The 20,185-nt window shown below is 31.0% G+C and overlaps 1 protein-coding gene across 7 annotated transcripts in view; it reads left to right on the top strand.

Moving 5' to 3' along the window:
* The window catches only part of LOC143048338 (potassium voltage-gated channel subfamily KQT member 1-like), a 110,788-nt gene extending 98,653 nt beyond the window's left edge, over positions 1-12,135 (top strand). For all 7 annotated transcript variants that reach the window (XM_076221969.1, XM_076221974.1, XM_076221973.1 and 4 more), the window contains 9 exons: positions 925-1,068; positions 1,439-1,549; positions 5,030-5,125; positions 5,698-5,980; positions 8,030-8,114; positions 9,990-10,065; positions 10,464-10,558; positions 10,906-11,002; positions 11,678-12,135. In XM_076221969.1, coding sequence (XP_076078084.1) covers positions 925-1,068; positions 1,439-1,549; positions 5,030-5,125; positions 5,698-5,980; positions 8,030-8,114; positions 9,990-10,065; positions 10,464-10,558; positions 10,906-11,002; positions 11,678-11,788 — 1,098 coding nt within the window. In that variant the 3' untranslated portion in view covers positions 11,789-12,135. The remainder of the gene's footprint in view (positions 1-924; positions 1,069-1,438; positions 1,550-5,029; positions 5,126-5,697; positions 5,981-8,029; positions 8,115-9,989; positions 10,066-10,463; positions 10,559-10,905; positions 11,003-11,677) is intronic.
* The last annotated feature ends 8,050 nt before the right edge of the window (positions 12,136-20,185 follow it).

Raw genomic sequence — 20,185 nt, forward strand, 5'->3', positions numbered from 1 at the left:
AATCAAACTATTTTCTCAACTTATAGCCTCAATGGATTTACAGTAAAATCTAACTATTCTCTCAACTTATAGCCGCAATGGATTTACAGTAAAATCTAACTATTCTCTCAACTTATAGCCTCAAAGGATTTACAGTAAAATCTAACTATTCTCTCAACTTATAGCCTCAATGGATTTACAGTAAAATCAAACTATTTTCTCAACTTATAGCCTCAATGGATTTACAGTAAAAACTAACTATTCTCTTAAATTATAGCCTCAAAGGATTTACATTAAAATCTAACTTTTCTCGCAATTATAAATAGCCTCAATGGATTTACAGTAAAATCTAAATATTATCTCAACTTATAGCCTCAATGGATTTACAGTAAAATCAAACTATTTTCTCAACTTATAGCCTCAATGGATTTACAGTAAAAACTAACTATTCTCTCAAATTATAGCCTCAAAGGATTTACAGTAAAATCAAACTATTTTCTCAACTTATAGCCTCAATGGATTTACAGTAAAATCTAACTATTCTCTCAACTTATAGCCGCAATGGATTTACAGTAAAATCTAACTATTCTCTCAACTTATAACCTCAATGGATTTACAGTAAAATTTGACTATTCTCTCAACTAATAGCCTTAAAATTGATAAAGATATAAAGAGTCAAGACATTAAATTATGAAAAGTAGGTAAACACCATCACTTCACTCTGAGCTGTTACAATTATACCTGCTTTAAACACTCCTTTCTCCCTAAATCTTACAACTCGGATCAAAATGAGTTAGTCACATGTTTAAGTATATTCAGTCTTGCACTACTTGTTAAAAAAAAAGTACCTCTTCACTATTTCTTTTTGTAACATTAATTGCATGGCACAGCAGTTGATTTATATGTTGATACTTTGAAGTAACTTGTTTTAATTTCTACTTTCAGGAATTAATAACCACTTTGTATATAGGATTTTTAGGATTAATTTTCTCATCATATTTTGTCTACCTCGCTGAAAAAGACACTACAAGTCAGGATGGTACAGAGACAGATTTTACTAGCTATGCAGATGCCCTCTGGTGGGGAGTGGTAAGTTTAAACAACTATTCACACGCTTTCTGCTTTGAGTGGTTATATTTGTGTTACTCTGGTTATGAATGAATACAAAAAAAAGGATTTTCATTTAAGACATAATATTGCATCCCCCTAGCAAAATTGGATAATTAACGGTGTGTCCCATCCAATGGTCTTATCTTGACCCACTATCATTTGTATTTTATAAGACTTTTAACTTCACATCAAGGTTGCAAGTCAGTTTCATCAGCTGCCTTCATCTTATTTGCATATTTAATATTTTATCTATATTTTGATTAAAGGTTATCATGTTTATAGTTCTATATTTTCACACGGTTAAAATTAAAACTTAGTAAAATTTAAGTTGACATTTTCTTTTTTTCAGATAACCGTGACAACGATAGGGTATGGTGATACAGTACCCCAGACCTGGATGGGTAGAATTGTTGCTTCCTGTTTTTCAGTATTTGCAATATCATTCTTTGCTCTTCCAGCAGTAAGTTAAATCTCACATTATGTATTATAAAACAGAAGATGTGGTATGATTGCCAATGAGGCAACTCTCCACAAGAGACCAAATGACACAGAAATTAACAATTATAGGTCACCATATGTCCATCAACAATGAGCATACTGCATAGTCAGCTTCACAGACAAGCTTCCACAGGGTTTTGTATGTGTACTTGAATCAGATTTTGCACCACTTGAGTTGTCAATTACTAGGAAAATATTTCTAAAATCTGATAGCTGCTAAAAATCTTAATTCCTTGTTCAAAACATGGAGTTTCAATTAACAATATTAATTAACCAAAAAGGCTGATGTAGTATTGACAGTGATATCAAATATCTCTTATTGATATCAAAATACTGTTAACCTGTCAGAGTTGAAATAAAATATGCAAAAGTTAAGATAATTTATTTTTTTCTTCAAGGGCTAGCCAATTGATAACCCTATTACAAATAACTTTTTATTATAAGATGGAAAGTACTTGTAAAATCTTTAGCAATAAAAGAAAACAGTTCTGATGTTTAATAATAAGAAACATTAAGCCAATCTTCAAAAAGTCAAGGGTAGAAGTTATAGAATTAATACCATTCTTTATGAGTGATCAGGAGTCAAATTTCCTATAATTACCAAAACATGCTGAATTGAATGTATTGTAATTCTAAGATTGTGTAATTATATACAGACTTTTATTATATACTTAGTGGTAATACAAGTTAATTGTATGTGTGATACAATCAATGACCATCGGCCTGTATAAACTGACCAAGATATCGATATCAATCACAATTATAAAGGCTATATCAATTTTCTACTCTGTATTACATTATGTCACATGAAAAAACATACATTTTAGGTAGCTACTCTCCAACTGTGCTTTTTGCATAGTCAAATTACATTGACATTCAAATTGTGCTTATATAAAAAATGATATGCATCCACTGACTACAACAAAACATCAATTTTAAAGAAAATGCTTTTGATAATTCACAAGTTGAAAGGGAATTATCGTCTGAGGCTTTTTTTCCAACAATTTACTATGGGTTCTGTAACTTTTTATTCATTGGCACTCAGTAACTAAAAAAAGAAATCGTTAAAATTTAAGATTAAAATATGTATGTCAGTTAATGTTTAATTAGATGCAGACTAACATACTGTATGCCAAACTGTTAAGATATTCATTAGATTGCTTATTTACATGTCTCTAACCTTTTAATCAGACGAGATAATCATTCATGACAAAACAGTCATTTATTCTGCAAGGGTTATTGATTTTATTTACTAAATATTATCAAAAAAGTTCTCTCTATGGAATACTCATCTGTTTTGTAATAGAAGAATCATAGAAAGGTTGTTCATTAAAAGATAGGATCTTGTAATTAATTTATATAGCCATAGATTAAATTTGTTGTTGAAAGAAAGGAAATGAAGAGCTTGGAATAGAGGAATCAGCTGTCCATTTTATCTACTAGATTTGTAAATCAACTCTGTTATGGTGTAGTAAACTATTTTGTGTCTTTTAAAATATACAAAATAATCTCCCCTTAACATAGCCTTTAACGTGAAGAGGGGCATTTGCATTTATCCATAGGCTTAGGTCATTGTTATCATACCCTAAATTATTTCTATATCAATCAATCTATCATGTATTCCACTAGAAATATTCTTGATGTACCAAAACAGTACAAATAAGACATGTGAATAAACTTAGCTGTCCAAAATCAAAATATTCATTCAAATACCAGTTAATGAACAGACAACATTTAACTGTATTCACTTATAATAGAATTTTGACCATCTTTAATTAGATTTATAAAATACAATGATGTTTTTATGACCAATAAAACATTACAAAATGTTTTACAATACAAATCATGAAAATGATAGAAGGAGAATAAATGAGATTTTTTTTTTTTTACATTATGATTGAAACTCATAAAACAATTTTATGTAGGAATCATAACTCATTTGAATAATGCTGTGATAAGATTTATCTCCTCCTTAACATTGTTAATTTGATAATCAAAATATACGTTTCCTTTAAAGATTAGTTTTTTTTTTATAGATTTGACGAGTTCATTCGATTTAGTCCTAATCTAATCTGGCTTAATCTCATAATTGTCAAAGTTGACAGATTTATTCAATTTAACTTATTCTGGAAAGAGCTTTTATGAAGAATTAGGTTCAAAGACATCCAAAGAAATTTTTGATCTTGAAAAAAACTCATATCAGGCTGAAGATTTTTACGACATACGCTTTTTGACTTATTAGTGATGCTCAAATGAAAAAGTTAAAAAAAAAAAAGGACAAAATAAATAAGTTGAAGAGGACCCTAAATTTGAAAGATTTTGCCAAATACATCTTAGATTACCTATTCCTTGTGTAAAACAAATCTTTAGTTTTTCAAAGAAAAATAAGTTTTTTCTGCAGTTTGTGTTCATAATAAAGCAAATGTCTGTATGGACATAATGACATAATATCTTGCTTTTGTTTTGGTTAACATAGATGTAGACATGAACAAAACAAGGAAATATTCCATCAAATATCTTTTTTTATATATATAATGGATCTAATGGTCTTAGACTGAAAGACTTCAGTGAATTACTAAATGGTCAATTTAACACAAGAATAACAGTTATTTCTATAATAAAGAGAGCAATGTTCCTAATGGAGAAATTTTTCCAGACAAGGTTGAATAAGAATCTACCATTTAACCTTTAAAGGCAATTAACTCTATTTTAATATTATGGTACAAAACATATTTGTAAGAATTTGACATAACAAAATTTAGCTTAGTATCCTGTAAGTAAATCATTTGTTGTCACTTAGCATTGATAAGTTATTTCGTTATCTACATTGACAATATCATGAATGAGTTATGTATTGGGATGTAGATGATCAGCTGTCATTATCAGAGAAGCAGTAGAAATAGTTAGTTATAGACACAGTTAATTGCATTCTCAGAAGTTGGTCTTAGATCCACACTTCTCTTAGCAACAAATACTTGTAAACAACTTTCATACAGCGACAAATACTTGTAAACAATTTTTCATTAAGCGACAAATACTTGTAAACAGATTTTTCTCAATTACTGCTGATTGTAAATATGTTTTTGATTTGGTTTCTTCAAATAGGCAATACTTGATTTTTAGCAAATAAAATGTGACGTAACTAGTTTGTTGATTTGCAGTAATTATGTACATGACAATCGAATGCTTAAATCATTATATTATTATCTATCACCATGATCACAGGGCTATTTCTTTCATATTTGTAAGATGCACCTAATTGTATCAATTCACCAAACGAGTGGGTTTGATAAAAATTAATTGGGAATAAACGGAAGAAATATCTCTGAACCTAGTTAAGTTTCAAGTGTTGTTCTTTTCTTTTACCATTTGCAATAATGATAACTCAACATTAATTATGACTAGTAATGAATGTGTATAAGTAATTATCTTATACTTTTAGGGAATTTTAGGGTCAGGATTTGCCCTGAAAGTTCAACAGAAACAAAGACAGAAACATTTTAATAGACAAATTCCAACAGCAGCTTCACTCATACAGGTAATACATGTATATTGTAAACGAACTTCCTTCAGTATAAAATAAGGAGATAAGGTTTGATTGTAAATGAGACAACTATCTACCAAAGTTTAAATAAAGTGGATGTAAGCAATTATAGAAAACCGTATGTCCCCTAACAATTAGAAATACTCATTAAGTCTTTGGACTCAAACTTTCTTGGTTTTCTTGGATGCAGGTTAACCACAAATTTCAATGTTTAACAATTTACACATTTTATAGAGGGTGGTAAGCAGTCAAGGTCAATTTTATTTGCTCTATTGAGTCATTTTAAGATGTATATGATTATCTTGTTAAGGGTGACCATACCTTGAGCTGACTGTCATATATTAAAATGCTAATTAATATTTTTTTTTATATTTCAGAAATGTAACCTTAAATTTATTTTTAAATTGCAAATTCATACTATTAGAAGTAAAATCCCTGTACCAATTTTTTTATCACCATTTATATTAACTAAAGAATTTTTTACCCAAAAAGTATTTGGAAATGATCTACTACTTCAAAAAATTTTCATCGCAATTAATATAACGGTACATATTTCTGTATTTTAGTGTTTATGGCGTTGCTATGCAGCTAGTCACAAATTCCAGTCATCAGCCACATGGACACATCACATGCAGGAGAAAATTCATTATGATCGTCACCATCATCACCATCATTCCAAATCTCAACAAAACATATCTTCATCACAATCCACCTCGGCTCTCACTCGTATGGCTCGTAGAGCTAGCTATTTAAAAAAACGCAGATTCTCCAAAACTTCAAATAATGTATTAGATAGACATGAAAGTGTAGGGTCTGTTTCAGGGAATATGGAATGTAATAGACAATATGGTAAGATATCTGTATGAATAGTTTACTGATAATTCAGAAATTATTGTGAGATTTTTATTAATGTGAAAAATATGACAGAGTGGTAATTGCAATTTTAGAACTTGCATTCTGATATCTGATTCATATATCTGGTAGCAGATTTTCCTGAAATCACAATCATTAATTTCACATTCACCTACATTCTTTAAAATCACAATAATTTTTGAATTTACGTTATTACTTAAAGTAAATGGAAAATGCAGAGGGATGATTGAGTTGTTTCCCCTTCTATTATTATTTTTAAAACTCAACAGAACATTTTGAAAACGAATAACAATTTAATCACTCATAACTCCAGAGAGAGAAACAGCACAAATAGTATATTTTTTCATTCCTCATCAAATTAATACAACATGGTTTAGATATTGTATTACTGCCATTCTTGTCAATGATGCTTTCAATAAAGTATGATTTACGTAAATCTATTTCAAATATGTCACATTACAGTAAATTGTTGCTTTTTAAAGTGCATTATCTTTTATATTTTTTACATCTGCTGATTGAATTGCTTGCAAGCCATTCATTGTGTTGTTCGAATAAAAATGCAGTAATATAAAATATCAATATTAAAAAAAATTCTAGAAGATTATTGTTAGATTAATGTTGTATTAATATTTAGTAAGCAAGATACAACCAGCTTTTAAACAAATATTATCTCATGAAAGTTCCAACTAATTAGAAAAAAAACAATGATTGATTACCTTTCATGTTTAACATCCTGTTATGAATATTTCATGGATATGTGTCATTTTATACATCTGCTACATAGAAGGTTTATGTGGTTTACTGTTGTCTTTGTGGTTGTTTCTATGCAACAACAAGTCAAACCTCTTATAGCAGATCCATTAAAACATATATGAAGACCTGTTGGTGACCTTCTGCTGTTGTTTTTGTCTATGGTCGGGTTGTTGTCTCTTTGGCACATTCCCCATTTCCATTCTCAATTTTATGATATATAAGATAAAGATAAATTGTATGCAAGTTCCCATATATGTTATTATTCATACTTGATTGTCCAATTGGGTTTCTATAACACCTTCTCCATTATACAAGGAAAGAAAACAGGAAAATCACCATTGCAGAACAACAAAAGATACTGTACATCACTAATCCTAATCCAAAGCAATTAAAAAAGAAACAAAAAAAAAAAAGGATGAAAAGCATTACCCCCAATAATTTACTTTCTCCACAACCTATCTAGAATCGATGTGAATGTCCATCATTGTAGATTAAAACTTATTGTTGTTTATCCCACGGCATATTTTTTTCTATATTTTTTTTTTTTTTTGAAAAATCTGAAAAGTCAAACTGACTAGTGAATTGTTCATGATCTTAAGAACATAATTGGAATATAAAATGCATCATTTAATGGAACAATTGTAAGTGGTTACCCATTGCATTTAAATAACGTACAATAAGCTTTCCATTGTTAATAAAATTAGGCTCATCATCTCTTATTAGTCATTTCATTTCTTGTAATCATGTGATATACAATATACAAAATGCCTATGAACACATATTACGAAAAAGAACAGATGTATAACTTTTTTTGTTTCTGTATTCTGTTTCCGTTCCGCATTCCATTCCGTTTTCCGTTTCCGCCTTTTAGCAACACCCACTGAAAGGCAGTTTGAAAATGAGCTTTCCACATATGCAGACAAATTAAAATTTCACTTACCCTGTACAAATTTCCACTATGCAGAAAGATAAATGACACTCAAATGTAGCTGAGATTTGGGAGTGCCTTCCCTGTGTCAAACATATTTTTTTATGGAACAGTCCTTCGGTTTATCAAGTTCGTAGTATTTATGAAGTTAATGAAAATCATATAATATTTATTCAATATATGTTAAAAGCCCAAATAAACAATGGTTCTGAGAAACATTTAATGAATATATAATAGTAACATTCGATTATTGATTTAATATTGCACTAATGATGCCCAGTGCATGTTAATCCCTTGGTGATACATTACTTAGAATTGTTGATTGACCTAAGTTTCTATTGTAGATACACCTGTTGTATTGCACGGATCATGTCAGGATGTGACGATAGAAGATGATGATGAGAGCCGTGAGATAAGTAAACCAGAAATGTAAGTTTCTAGTCAACATAAAGAAGATGTAGCATGAGTGCAAACAAGACAATTTTCCGTCCATGTATAGGTCGAAGTATGGCCTTTAACCTGGAGCCTTGGCTCACACTAAACAACAAGCTATAAAGGGCCCCAAATGACTAGTGTAAAACATAAACAAACGTGAGAAAGCTGGCTCACAGGAGAACAACCAACTATTATAAAATATATGGGTACACACAAAAGCAAGGGAACATTCTAATGTAACCCCACAGAACAAGCAACAAACCTGCAGCTTGATTTCTGTGATTTTGATGCCCTGTCAACAATAGGAGGCATTGTATTTTACTGTGTGTATGACAATTCATTCTTTCTTCTGTTGGTCTGCCCCCAAAAAAGGTTAAAGTTTTGATTTAATGTGCCGTACTATTAAGTTGTGGTCACACCAACATGGAACATAGGATTTTCAGTGTTCAACTGTTGAAGATCAATTGGTTGCTTTAGGTTATTTTCTGCTCTTCGCTTGATTTGCTGTCTCTTTTGGCACATTCACTGCTTCCATTTTCTATTTAGTCATTATGATATGAAAATTTTGTGTTTCTCAGATCATTATTTTTATTTCTAATATGATTTTTTTTAAAGATTATAGAGGGACCCCCATTACGATCATTATGCAATTTATATAATATTTCTCTAACCGTCCATTCAATTTAGACATTTGACATTGATGAATTAAACAAGGATTATATAAATTTGACTTTATGATGCATTTATTAATGGAAGGAATATCAGGTTAGGCCATTCATGACATAACAGATTATCAATAATTTGTTGGAAGTTGAATATATCATGTATTAATCTTTGTTATAATCATTTGCTTGTAAAATTTGTCATAGTTTGAGTAGAATACACTATTGTGATTGATTCTTTGACATGAAAACAGCACCAGTGATGTATGAATTGTATTTTAAAAGACTGATATTATGTAACACTCTGGTTTTGTCAAAGTCAACATATTCATTAGTAGTATAATGAGTAGTACAGTCAAGGTATAACAGCACTTCAACATAAATAGATTCTGTAGATTCTTTTATTCTCATGTTGGTTTTTTTCAATTGAGGAAAAATTGCATTTGCTAAATATATACCTGAATTGGATTTTTTGGGGTTTTTTTTTTACAAATTCTTATATTGCCATTATTGGTTACTTATAATTGTTAATGATAAATAACGATAAAGTCATAGTACAATACAGATATATCTGTTTTAAAGGCATTTCTTTTATTTGTAAGATGTGCATGCCATTTTGTTTACTGACCTGAGATAGAGTGCACAAGCTTTCATTCCTAAATTGTTTCAATATCAAGTGAAAGTATGTTTTTGCTTGATTTCAGATTGAAAATAAAGTGATTTCAATTGAACTTTCCTCAAAGGCAATATTTAGATTGATTGTAAATTTAGTTTCTTCACTTAAAAAATTATCTTTCAGCAGACTTCGTATAAGGTTGCAGTGATACAGTAAATTGTTTGTGTTGGATTATAAATGCAGTCTCTTTTCTACCCAAGATAAACAGTCAAATACCGACTCTATTACCAATGCAAAACTGGCAGTTTTCTAATTTTTTACCCAATTATTCCGATTGTATTCACCCGTAGCTTCTTAATACAATATACCAAATAATTTTCAAAGCATAGCAAACTTTATGTTTTGAGCAAAACAAAGATAGGTGTCAGAAACATATGGGGTTTGGTCGATTAAAGGATGATGATTGGTAGATTTTTAACTTTTGAGATTTGTTTTATTCAAGTGACCAAAATAAGTTCTGCTATGGTAACTCCTTTGACAATGATCACAATAAAACATATTTTTTGACTTGCAATATGTATTTATTTACAGATTAACAGAAGAACACAAGACAATGATAAGAGTCATTAGGAAAATTAAGTTTTTTGTTGCACGAAGAAAGTTTCAGGTAGGAAACAAAAAAGTCACCTTAATGAATTGTAAAAATTTAAATCTCAAAAGAAACCACAAGGCATGGACTCATTACAATTATTCATATACAAAATAAACGATTAATTTTGGTCTGTTTTGAAGAGTTTCTTATAAAAGCCAAATTTTCTAACATTAACAGACTTTCCATAACTTTTTCAACCAGAAATTGTTTAGACAGATGTATTGATATTCAGTTGCATAATGTAAAATTCTGTCAGACACAGCTCATATATTGATGGAAAATGCATACACATTGCAGTTGATAATGTTTAAAGTATGGGTTAATGCTAAAATTTAATAACCTTTAAAACATGTGTTTACATTGATAACCTTTGATGCATTGTATTACTTATAATGTATTGCCTACATTTTCAGATGGCCAGGAAGCCATATGATGTACGAGATGTGATAGAACAATACTCTCAAGGCCATTTAAATATGATGGTCAGAATTAAAGAACTTCAACGAAGGTAGGGCTTGATTATACATGTATTTTGTTTGTTTCAGAGATTTGACTTACAGTGATTTTATGTTGCTTTGATTTAAAAAAATGGAGAATTGAATTAGTCAACAACTCTTTCATGCTATGTTCTAATCTCTAATGGGGAAGCATTTGTAGGTTATTTTCTTTGCAATGGATATTAACCATGTGTAACATGTTGACAAATATATTGTTCTCTTTTTTTTAAATGGGCAAATGAATATACTAATTGTGGCCTAGGAAAAGACCTTAGAAGACACCCTATATCATAATTATAGACTGCTTTTTATAGATATTTAAATAGTTAGTTACAGAATATATTCCTAATTTTTACAGATTAGACCAAACTATAGGAAAGCCATTTTACCATGGTGGTAGTAAAGATAGGCAAAGATCTACATTGTGTTCTAGAGTAGCTCACATTGAGCAACAGGTAAAACATAGTTACAAACTTACAATCGGTAGAAAAAAATGTCGCAAAAATTATACGTATAAAGCATAACATTAAATACCGTCTTTTCTAGTCTTTAAATATCATATGGAAATGAAATGATTAGTTGGAAAGTTCTATATGTCAATAATTGCTGTCAATTTTATACACAATATGGCTATAGTATTGCCTTAAACAGTATTGGTAAATTGCAACACTAGTAGGAGGGAACGACAGAACAAGAACTCTAAAAGAACAACTTGTATCATTCTTGGTGTATTTGTTTTTTACATTGCAGAAGTACTAGTGTAGGGTGTGGTACTAGGAATATAAATGGTTGAAATCACTCAACTATTGAGAAAAATTACATCATCTGGTTTTCATAGCTTAATTATCAGTCATTGAAATCATAATAATCTATTCAAATTAACTTCGCATCACTGTTCATGAGATAAAATATGTGAAATTGAGAGTGCTTAAGAGACAACAACCAGACCAAAGAGCAGAAAACAGCCAAAGTCAACCAATGGGTCTTCATTACAGTGAGAAGATGCTGCCCCTTCAGGTGTGCATCACCTGGCCCCTAAACAAAAAATTTTACTGTTCCAGTGATAATAGACTTCATATTTAACTCTGAAATGTATAAAAGAAACTAAAATGTATTTGTTTTATTTTCAGATCGATAGATTAGACACAAAGATGGATAAAGTTTTGAACCTTCTGAGTGAAGTTGTAGTCAATACAAAGACATGTAAAGCCATCACTGATACTGAACCAGAAAAAGTATAGCGAAGGCTTCTCTTAGTTATTATTTATATATGTATTTATATAGTTTGTTTTTAAATGAAAATTCCTCACATAAAAATAATATAATAGTATTTTAGGGCATAATCAATACCTATATCTAATTATGTTAGAGTAAGGTCTCTGTCTAGAAGCTAAATTGTGAAAAATGCGCTCTGCCATTTTCTCTTCATACGCTAGCTAATAATCCAGGCTAGAGGACATGCATTTAGCTTAAACTTCCAATGGCATTTCATTGATGATCAAATGTTGTCAGTTAATAGGCCACCTGTATATGATACCCTTGTTGAAAATAATATTAGTCACTTGGCAATAACCTTCAAATTTTGTGAGACTCTTCCAAACCACAGAAAGATTGATTAAATTCGAAAGAAGGCATAAATGTTTGGGAGGGTTCTCGTAAAATATATGCCATCAATTGTTGTTGCTCGGAAAGCACATATCAAAACCTTGGATGAGTTGATAATCAGAATAATCTGAAATGGTAGATAATATTTTCAGGAGGGAAACTAGTTATGATATATAGTATCAATTCTTTACTGCGAAATTGTGCCTTCATTTTTCATGAGAGCCTCTTTAACTTAAAAAGAAGCTAAGTAACCTCCCCTGAAAACTTCAGATGAGTTTTAATTTTCCAATAGCAAAAAATGGACCATAAGTTTTGGAGGAGGACCTTTAAAAATATCCATTTTATTTGTAGGTATATCTCCTTCAATTCTTACTAGATCATCTTCAACTTTAAAGAAATCATTGATGGTTTTTTTTCTAGATTGGGACTTGTAAAAATTTCAAAAGAAGAATAATAACGCCTTTTAAAAATGTTTACTTAAGTTCACAGATAAACATTCCATAATTAATTTATTCATTTGATGTCTTCAGATTTACCGAAATATAAGTTCCAACCATCATATCATTTCTTATTTAAGAAACATTATTTGATTGTTGGAAAATAAATGTTATAGTTTATACAGTATTAGAAATTAATTTGTATATTTTTTTAAAAGGACATTAATTGATGTTATTTTTCATAATAGGAAATTGATATTTTACACATTTTCTATTGCTTGTTATGAAATAATAAAGTTGTTTGTTTTATTCCATATCTTAATGCTATTTTATTCAAGTTAATGAAACAGCACCTTAGATGGAAAATAAATTATAATAAATGTTGTTTAGCAGTTTAAAAAACCCTCAAAGTTTTAATAAGATGTACAAAAGCACCTAATTTTAGTATTAAAATACTTTGAATATATTTCTAGTCCTTTATATTTGTTCATTTGCACCATTTAATATTTTTTTAATTTTTATATCTCTGTTGTGGACATTAATCTGTAAGTGTTATGGTATATATTCTACCAACAGAACAATCTTTACAAAAGTACAAAGTATTGTGTAATTCTTTGCTTTATTCTCTCTTTATTAATGTAATTCTTGTATATGCTTTAAATCTTAATTTGTTCTTTCCATAGAGAATACTTTTTATATGCATTAAAAATTGTTTGCTGTTCAGACAATCATGTTAATGTTACATGTAAAATTTATTTGTAATAATGAGCATGATTTGCATAAAATGTTTTAATCCAATTTTTACACATGTATGGTATATGTTATGTAGTATTTTTCTATTGATTACCAATTATGATATTTATTATTATTAAAAGATTTTTATCATATTATGATAGTGGTGATATTTTATAATTTCTGTCTGTTATTTTAATTCACAATTGTTGTTTTAAGTCAGGGATATTGAACCACTATGAGCATTGTATTCATCACTTGACTCGCCATTTGTTTGTTATTGTTGTGGTTTTATATTACATTTTTACATTTTCTACTATCCATTTTTAATTTAAAACCATGTTCATTCATGTTCATGTTTAAAATATGTGACATTTTTCATAATGTTGATGTGGTCATTAAGTTCTACCCCTGTCCCTCCATTAGCCAATCGGGGGCCTCGAGGCCAAGTGGTCTTAGTAGTTCTAGTACTGTATATAATCCAGTCAACACTGAGGTTGTGAGTTAGAACCCTGCTCGTGCGGATTCATTTGACTCCAATCTTAATTAACCAGGATTTTCAGTTTTTGTATTGAAGGTCAGTGGTTTTCTCCGGACACTCTGTTTTCCTCCAACCATAAAAACTGACAGCCACGAAATAGCCCAAAAGTGGTGCTTGAAAGTGGCATTAAAACACTAACAATCAATCAACCAATCAGCCAGTCCATTTTGATTTAATTCCATTCAATAATTCCATTCAATAACTGTGAGTATTCTGGAACCAAAATACACAACGGGATAAGTTTTATTTTGATCTCTAAAAACTTAAACATTTTTGATTCCCCATTACTTCCTTAAGCAGATTTTTTTTAAAGTAAAGACAATTTCTACTTTTTCTGGAAATAAGATGAAATTTACAGTTCCATTGTTCAAGAATGAAAAGAATTGTGTCTGTAAGCCACTTTAAATTTTATTACACCTATGATTTAATTTCTATCAATCATAGAAGCCAACCAGACACAAATACATTCGTTTTTTCATAGTTATATTCTTGGTGATCTGGCTACATGATAGTTAGGTGTAATGGCACCTGTGTACCATAGACACATTTTTAGTCCATCATCATTACGTGTTTGTTTGAGTAATCATCTTTTGTCAGTGTGAAGAATTTCTAACCCTTCGTCTTTCATTTTTGCACCGAGGCCATTCAACATTTTTTTTTGTTCCTGTAGCCTTTCATATATTCGTATTAACTCTTATTTTTATAATAAACTCATTTTGGACAATTGTCTATTGTGAGCAGTCGGCATCCGTCATTTTTTGTAAAAACAAATATCGCAAAACCTTAGTGTGTTAAATTTACATTTGATCTTCCAATTTTCCAACCAGACACAAGCTAAATAACTGCTTTAACCATCAATAGCAAGTTTCTGAAAATATTTGATACATAAATATTAAAGCATAACCAAAAAGTGTAATACAAGAAATCAGTTTGAACCAGTTTTAATAGAAACTTTCCTGGATTAAACTAGGAGTGCATAGGGCCCTAATGAATAACAATAATATTGCACATGTGAAAAAAGAAAACACAATATTTTTATAACATCTTTTAAAAGACAGTAGAACTATTATATTTAACATATATATTTTTGTTTAAGCTAATGACAAGAGTGTTGTATTTTAGAATTAAAAATGTATTGCTTTTTTTCAAGAATTAACAAAAATGTGAAATTCATTATTATGATGTCAGGAAAATCTGCATTTATATCATGTTTCAGATATCTTTTTTCTAATCTCAACCAGTCACATCTTTTCACAAAAAACTGCAATAATTTCTGAATTAACAGTTATCCAAATGTTCATTGACTGAAAGACTGGACATAATCATGGTATGAATTTTATATTTAATTTATTACATTTGTTATTCCTCTTTTTCTATCTGATTGGTCAATACTCATATTTCATGTATGTATTTATTTATTTTTTGAATCTCATAAATGTTAAAATATGCACAAAATATTAATACACTAAACTTCCTAAGATAATTTTATGAAGTTGTTGTTTTCTATTTTGTAAATAAATTTTAAAGTTACTTGTTATTATTCTCAGTAATAGCTTTTTTTGTTTTCCAGAATTAGAACTTTATGTGATTGAAAAACTAGTATGTTTTGAAATAATGGATTTGATCAGGTGTTTATAATTAAGAAGCGAAATTTGTAACCTGGTCAAATTTGTGGAATTGTGTATTATATTCAGGATTAATAGCTTTATAATCGGGATTGATGGTTGTATATCCAGTAGTGGTGGCTTTATATTCAGTATTAATGGTTTAAAGTAAAGGTATTGTCATCAGAAATGTTTTCACTGCTTGAGCTGTATAGTTAGTTAATCCACAACCACTTGCAGCCAATCGACCTATTATAGTTAATAACAAGAATGTGTCCCTAGTACATGGATGCTGCATCAGCACTATCATTTTCTATGTTCAGTGAACAGTGGAAATGGGTGGAAAATTCTAATTTGGCATTAACATTAGAAAGATCATTTCATAGGGAGCATGTGTACTAAGTTTCAAGTTGATTGGACTTCAACTTCATCAAAAATTACCTCAACCGAAAACTTTAACCTGAAGCGGGACAGACGGGCGAACGAAAGGACAAACAATCGAACAGACGGACAGATGCACAGACCAGAAAACAAAATGTCCATAAATGGGGCATATAAAAAATGGTTTAATGCTTACTGGAATCATGATTGACATAACTGGTCATTTATTTCCACAACTTTAAAATAGAGACAAAAGATACTAAAGGGATGTTAAAACTCATTAGTTCAAGACCAACTGACAACACTATGAAAAAAAATAAAAAAAAAACATCTAAATAACAAAAATACAATTAACAGTCTTTAAAACACAACAGAAAAAAAAACAAGAAACTGAACAACAGGACCTCATTAAAACTAGATGTGTCTCTGACAGGTGTTTAAAAGAAATAATCAGAACTTGAAACCAGAATATAAAACCAACTTGTGTATACACCATCCTCTATACCAAATTAAACCTGAACCTGAACACACTTTTTGCAACTACTAGGTTTTTTTTATGTATCTGCTTACATCAATACTGTACTAATAACCTTATATTGGTTTGACACAATTTAAAAAAAAAACTGCAATAGTTTACTGATGATCAACTTTATAAATCCATCACACCAATCAAGGTAAAACATAAAACAATCTTTGTATGGACCTGTATCTCTTTCGTCTAGATGTGTGTGTTTAGTCCGTATATACAAAATTGAGTCCTGGTATCTATGATGAGTTTAATTAATATTGACAACCTTTTCTGACCCAACTATAGTCTTAGATGTCTTAGGGTTAGAAAAGAGTCAACTACAAATCCGTAGTCAGTATGCGATGCATAATCACTTGATATAGCTTATCAAAGTATTCAACGATAAAGCTGTACCATAAAAAGTAAAATAAAATAAAAAAGGAACTCCAACGAGAATTCAAAACGGAAAGTCCTTTATTATATCAAATGGAAAACATGAAGGCTAAAACACATCAAACAAATGAACAACAACTGTTTATTCCCGACTTTGCCAAAACAGAGCATTATCTGAGGACCTGGTCCGGTATTTACCCACAGAACTAGCGACAATTTGAACAGCTGTTTGCATACAAAGCTTGTATAACCACCAGGATGCACCAGAAAAAGAGAACATTTCGAAGACATACAGAATTGATTTTCAAAGGATGGATCACCAGCAGAAATGGAGAGATCTGGAAGATCACTTGCCTGTCTTTTTTTTTTTTTTAGGAAAATGGAGATTTTCACAACAATATTCTACAATGTAATCGGTTTGGAGTAGAGAAGAAAGTGTGAGTGGCTTCAATATAGCTTGCAACAGAAGAGAACAGCTGATAAAAAAAATCGTACTTGGCATGTGTTATGATATATGTAAAGATTCAAAACATGACACAATTAGAACGTATCAAATAAAGGCAACAGTAGAATACCGCTGTTCGAAACTCATTAATCGATTGAGAAAAAACAAATCCGGGTTACAAACTAAAACTGAGGGAAACGCATCAAATATAAGAGAACAACGACACATCAGAAACACAACATCAAAAGAGAAAACCGAGTTAAGTTCAATAAAACTTTCATTGGACAGACAAGATCTTGACAACTTACTGAAGTCCTAAAAAAAGGGATTGGGCAATATCTAAAAGAGATAGTTAACTACAAAACACACAGAAAGGAATGCAACTTTAAAAATGTAAAAAAGAATAGAACCATTAGATAAACAAGCAGGAGAATTGAACGAAAAGAATTTGTATTGAAAAAAAAACATGATGTGAAAAATAAAAACATGCGTGACTTTTAAAATTATACAGACTCGGCACCTAGACACGGTCGTATCTCATACAAGTTCTATAAAGAGGGACAAAAAGCTGTTGAAACAGCTGCGTCAACTGTTTAGAATAATTTATAGCAAGAGTCAAGTATCAGCAATATGACTGATCAGAAATTAAGTTTTTATCCGTAAGAAACGAATTATAAACACATGGTTTCGAACCATCTTACCCTTTTAACACACCAACTTATAAAAGGGAAATTCTTTCTATTTTATGAACGTTGGAAAGAAATTATGACTGAATCCAAGATCTTAAACTCTTGAAGTCTCGCCAAAATTCTGCATGTCACATCGACACTGAAGAAGGTATACAACATTCTGTGTTTTGCAAGTTACATTACAAAATATAGTGTACACAGACCCAGTTGAGTGGCAAGCATGCAGTATGTTGGCGAGCCAGAACAGCCATTCAACAAACGCATGAATGGTCATCGAAGTGACTACACCTGCAAGTGCGACCTCCCCGTAAGTCGACATTTGAGATCACCTGGGCCAAGGAATTGTATATTTAAATTTAAATATACAATTCGTATATTTAAATTTAAATATACAATTCCTTGCCTGGGCACGCCCAAGCTGATCTCAAAAACCTTACAATCACATTCATAGACCACAACAAGGGTTGGTCAAGGGTCGAACACAACAGTGTACAGTCAGTTAACTTGATAAGAGAAGCAAAAGAGATGATATTCATATATAGGAGACTTGACATGCATTTGGCTTGAACGTGCAAATACCCGATTTCCCTTTCTCGTCATAGATAACCTTAGCCTTATTTGGCACCACTTTTTAGAATTTTAGATCATCAATACTCTTCAACTTTGTGCTTGTTTGGAAGTTTCTTTACTATTTTGATCTGAGCGTCACTGGCGAGTCTTGTGAAGACGAAACACACGTCACGATGGTGTATTAAGTTATAAGCCTGGTACCTTTGAAAACTATTAGCATGTCGAAATGTCCTATTGTAATGTTTTTATGTATTCGTCTGTCCTAAACGTTCTTGCATTTATTTGTACTGTAGTCCTGTCATGTAATGTTGTCATTTTTGTGTTATATTTAACATTGCCATGAAAGCGCGAGGTTTGGCTAGCCGAAAAACCAGGTTCAATTAATCCACAATATTTTTCTTAAAATGTGCTGTATCAAGTCAGGAAAATGGCAGTTTTTATCTGATAGTTCGTTTCTGTATGTGTTGCATTGTCGTTTTGTCTTTTTGTTGCACTTGTAACCGGAGAGCACGAATTTCATTACAAAATTGCTTGTCTCCACCGGGACTCGAACCCGGACCTCTGTGTTACTAGGCAGCGCGCTAACCGACTGAGCTAAAGAAGTACTTCCTTAGCTAGCTTACGGCTGACTAAGTATCTACTAAGTTTTTCTAAGGGAAGCAATCCCGTCACCTCAAGAGTCATTATATATACTCTATAATGATGATATTTTCATCTTTTTTATATTTATATTTTAACCTGGCTAGGTAATTCTTCTAAGCGTGGGTTATTATTGTTGGGCGCCAATATAACCGGAGAGCACGAATTTCATTACAAAATTGCTTGTCTCCACCGGGACTCGAACCCGGCACCTCTGTGTTACTAGGCAGCGCGCTAACCGACTGAGCTAATAAGTACTTCCTTAGCTCAACCGCTTACGGCTGACTAAGTATCTACTAAGTTTTTCTAAGGGAAGCAATCCTGTTACACACTATAGTGTTTCTGTTGTTTCGTTGTTTTCCACTTATAGTTGATGTGTTTACCTCAGTTTTAGTTTGTAACCCGGATTTGTTTTCTCTCAATCGATTCATGACTTTCGAACAGCGGTATACCACTGCTGCCTTCATTTAAGACATATTGCCTGCAATGTTTTCTTCGTTTGCTGTTAGTGTCGTGCCAAAGACTAATTTGAAAGTTAGGCATCCATTGCCTATTCTAATTTCTGACTTGCTGAACTTTCAACTTTTCAGCTCGGAATGGTTGATTCCATCAAAACAAACTTGACAGCTTTGTTTTTGTGCAGGTCCTGGACAAATTTTGTTATGTAAGTGTCGATCGCGGTGTGCATTTCAAATAGGCCACCAAAGAAGGTCAAAGTTACCATTGCCGGGCACAATGATGGGAGCGAATCTTTTCTTTTCTTCTCAAGAACCGATGAAAATGTGGACAAAACGCGGGTCATTTTTGTTAATTGTGTATTTCTCTGTCCTGTATTTTCATCCATTTATTTGTATTGTAGTCCTGTCATGTAATGTTGTCATTTTAGTGTTATATTTAACATTGCCATAGAAGCGGTAGATTTGGCTTGCCTCAAAACTAGGTTCAACCCACCATTTTTACATTTAAGTGTTTTGTTTCTGTTGTGTCGTAGTTCTCTTATATTTGATGTGTTTCCCTCAGTTTTAGTTTGTAACCCAGATTTGTTTTTTTCTCAATCGATTAATGAATTTCGAACAGCGGTATACTACTGTTGC

Source organism: Mytilus galloprovincialis, chromosome 10, assembly GCF_965363235.1.
Source record: "Mytilus galloprovincialis chromosome 10, xbMytGall1.hap1.1, whole genome shotgun sequence".
Lineage (NCBI taxonomy): Eukaryota > Metazoa > Mollusca > Bivalvia > Mytilida > Mytilidae > Mytilus > Mytilus galloprovincialis.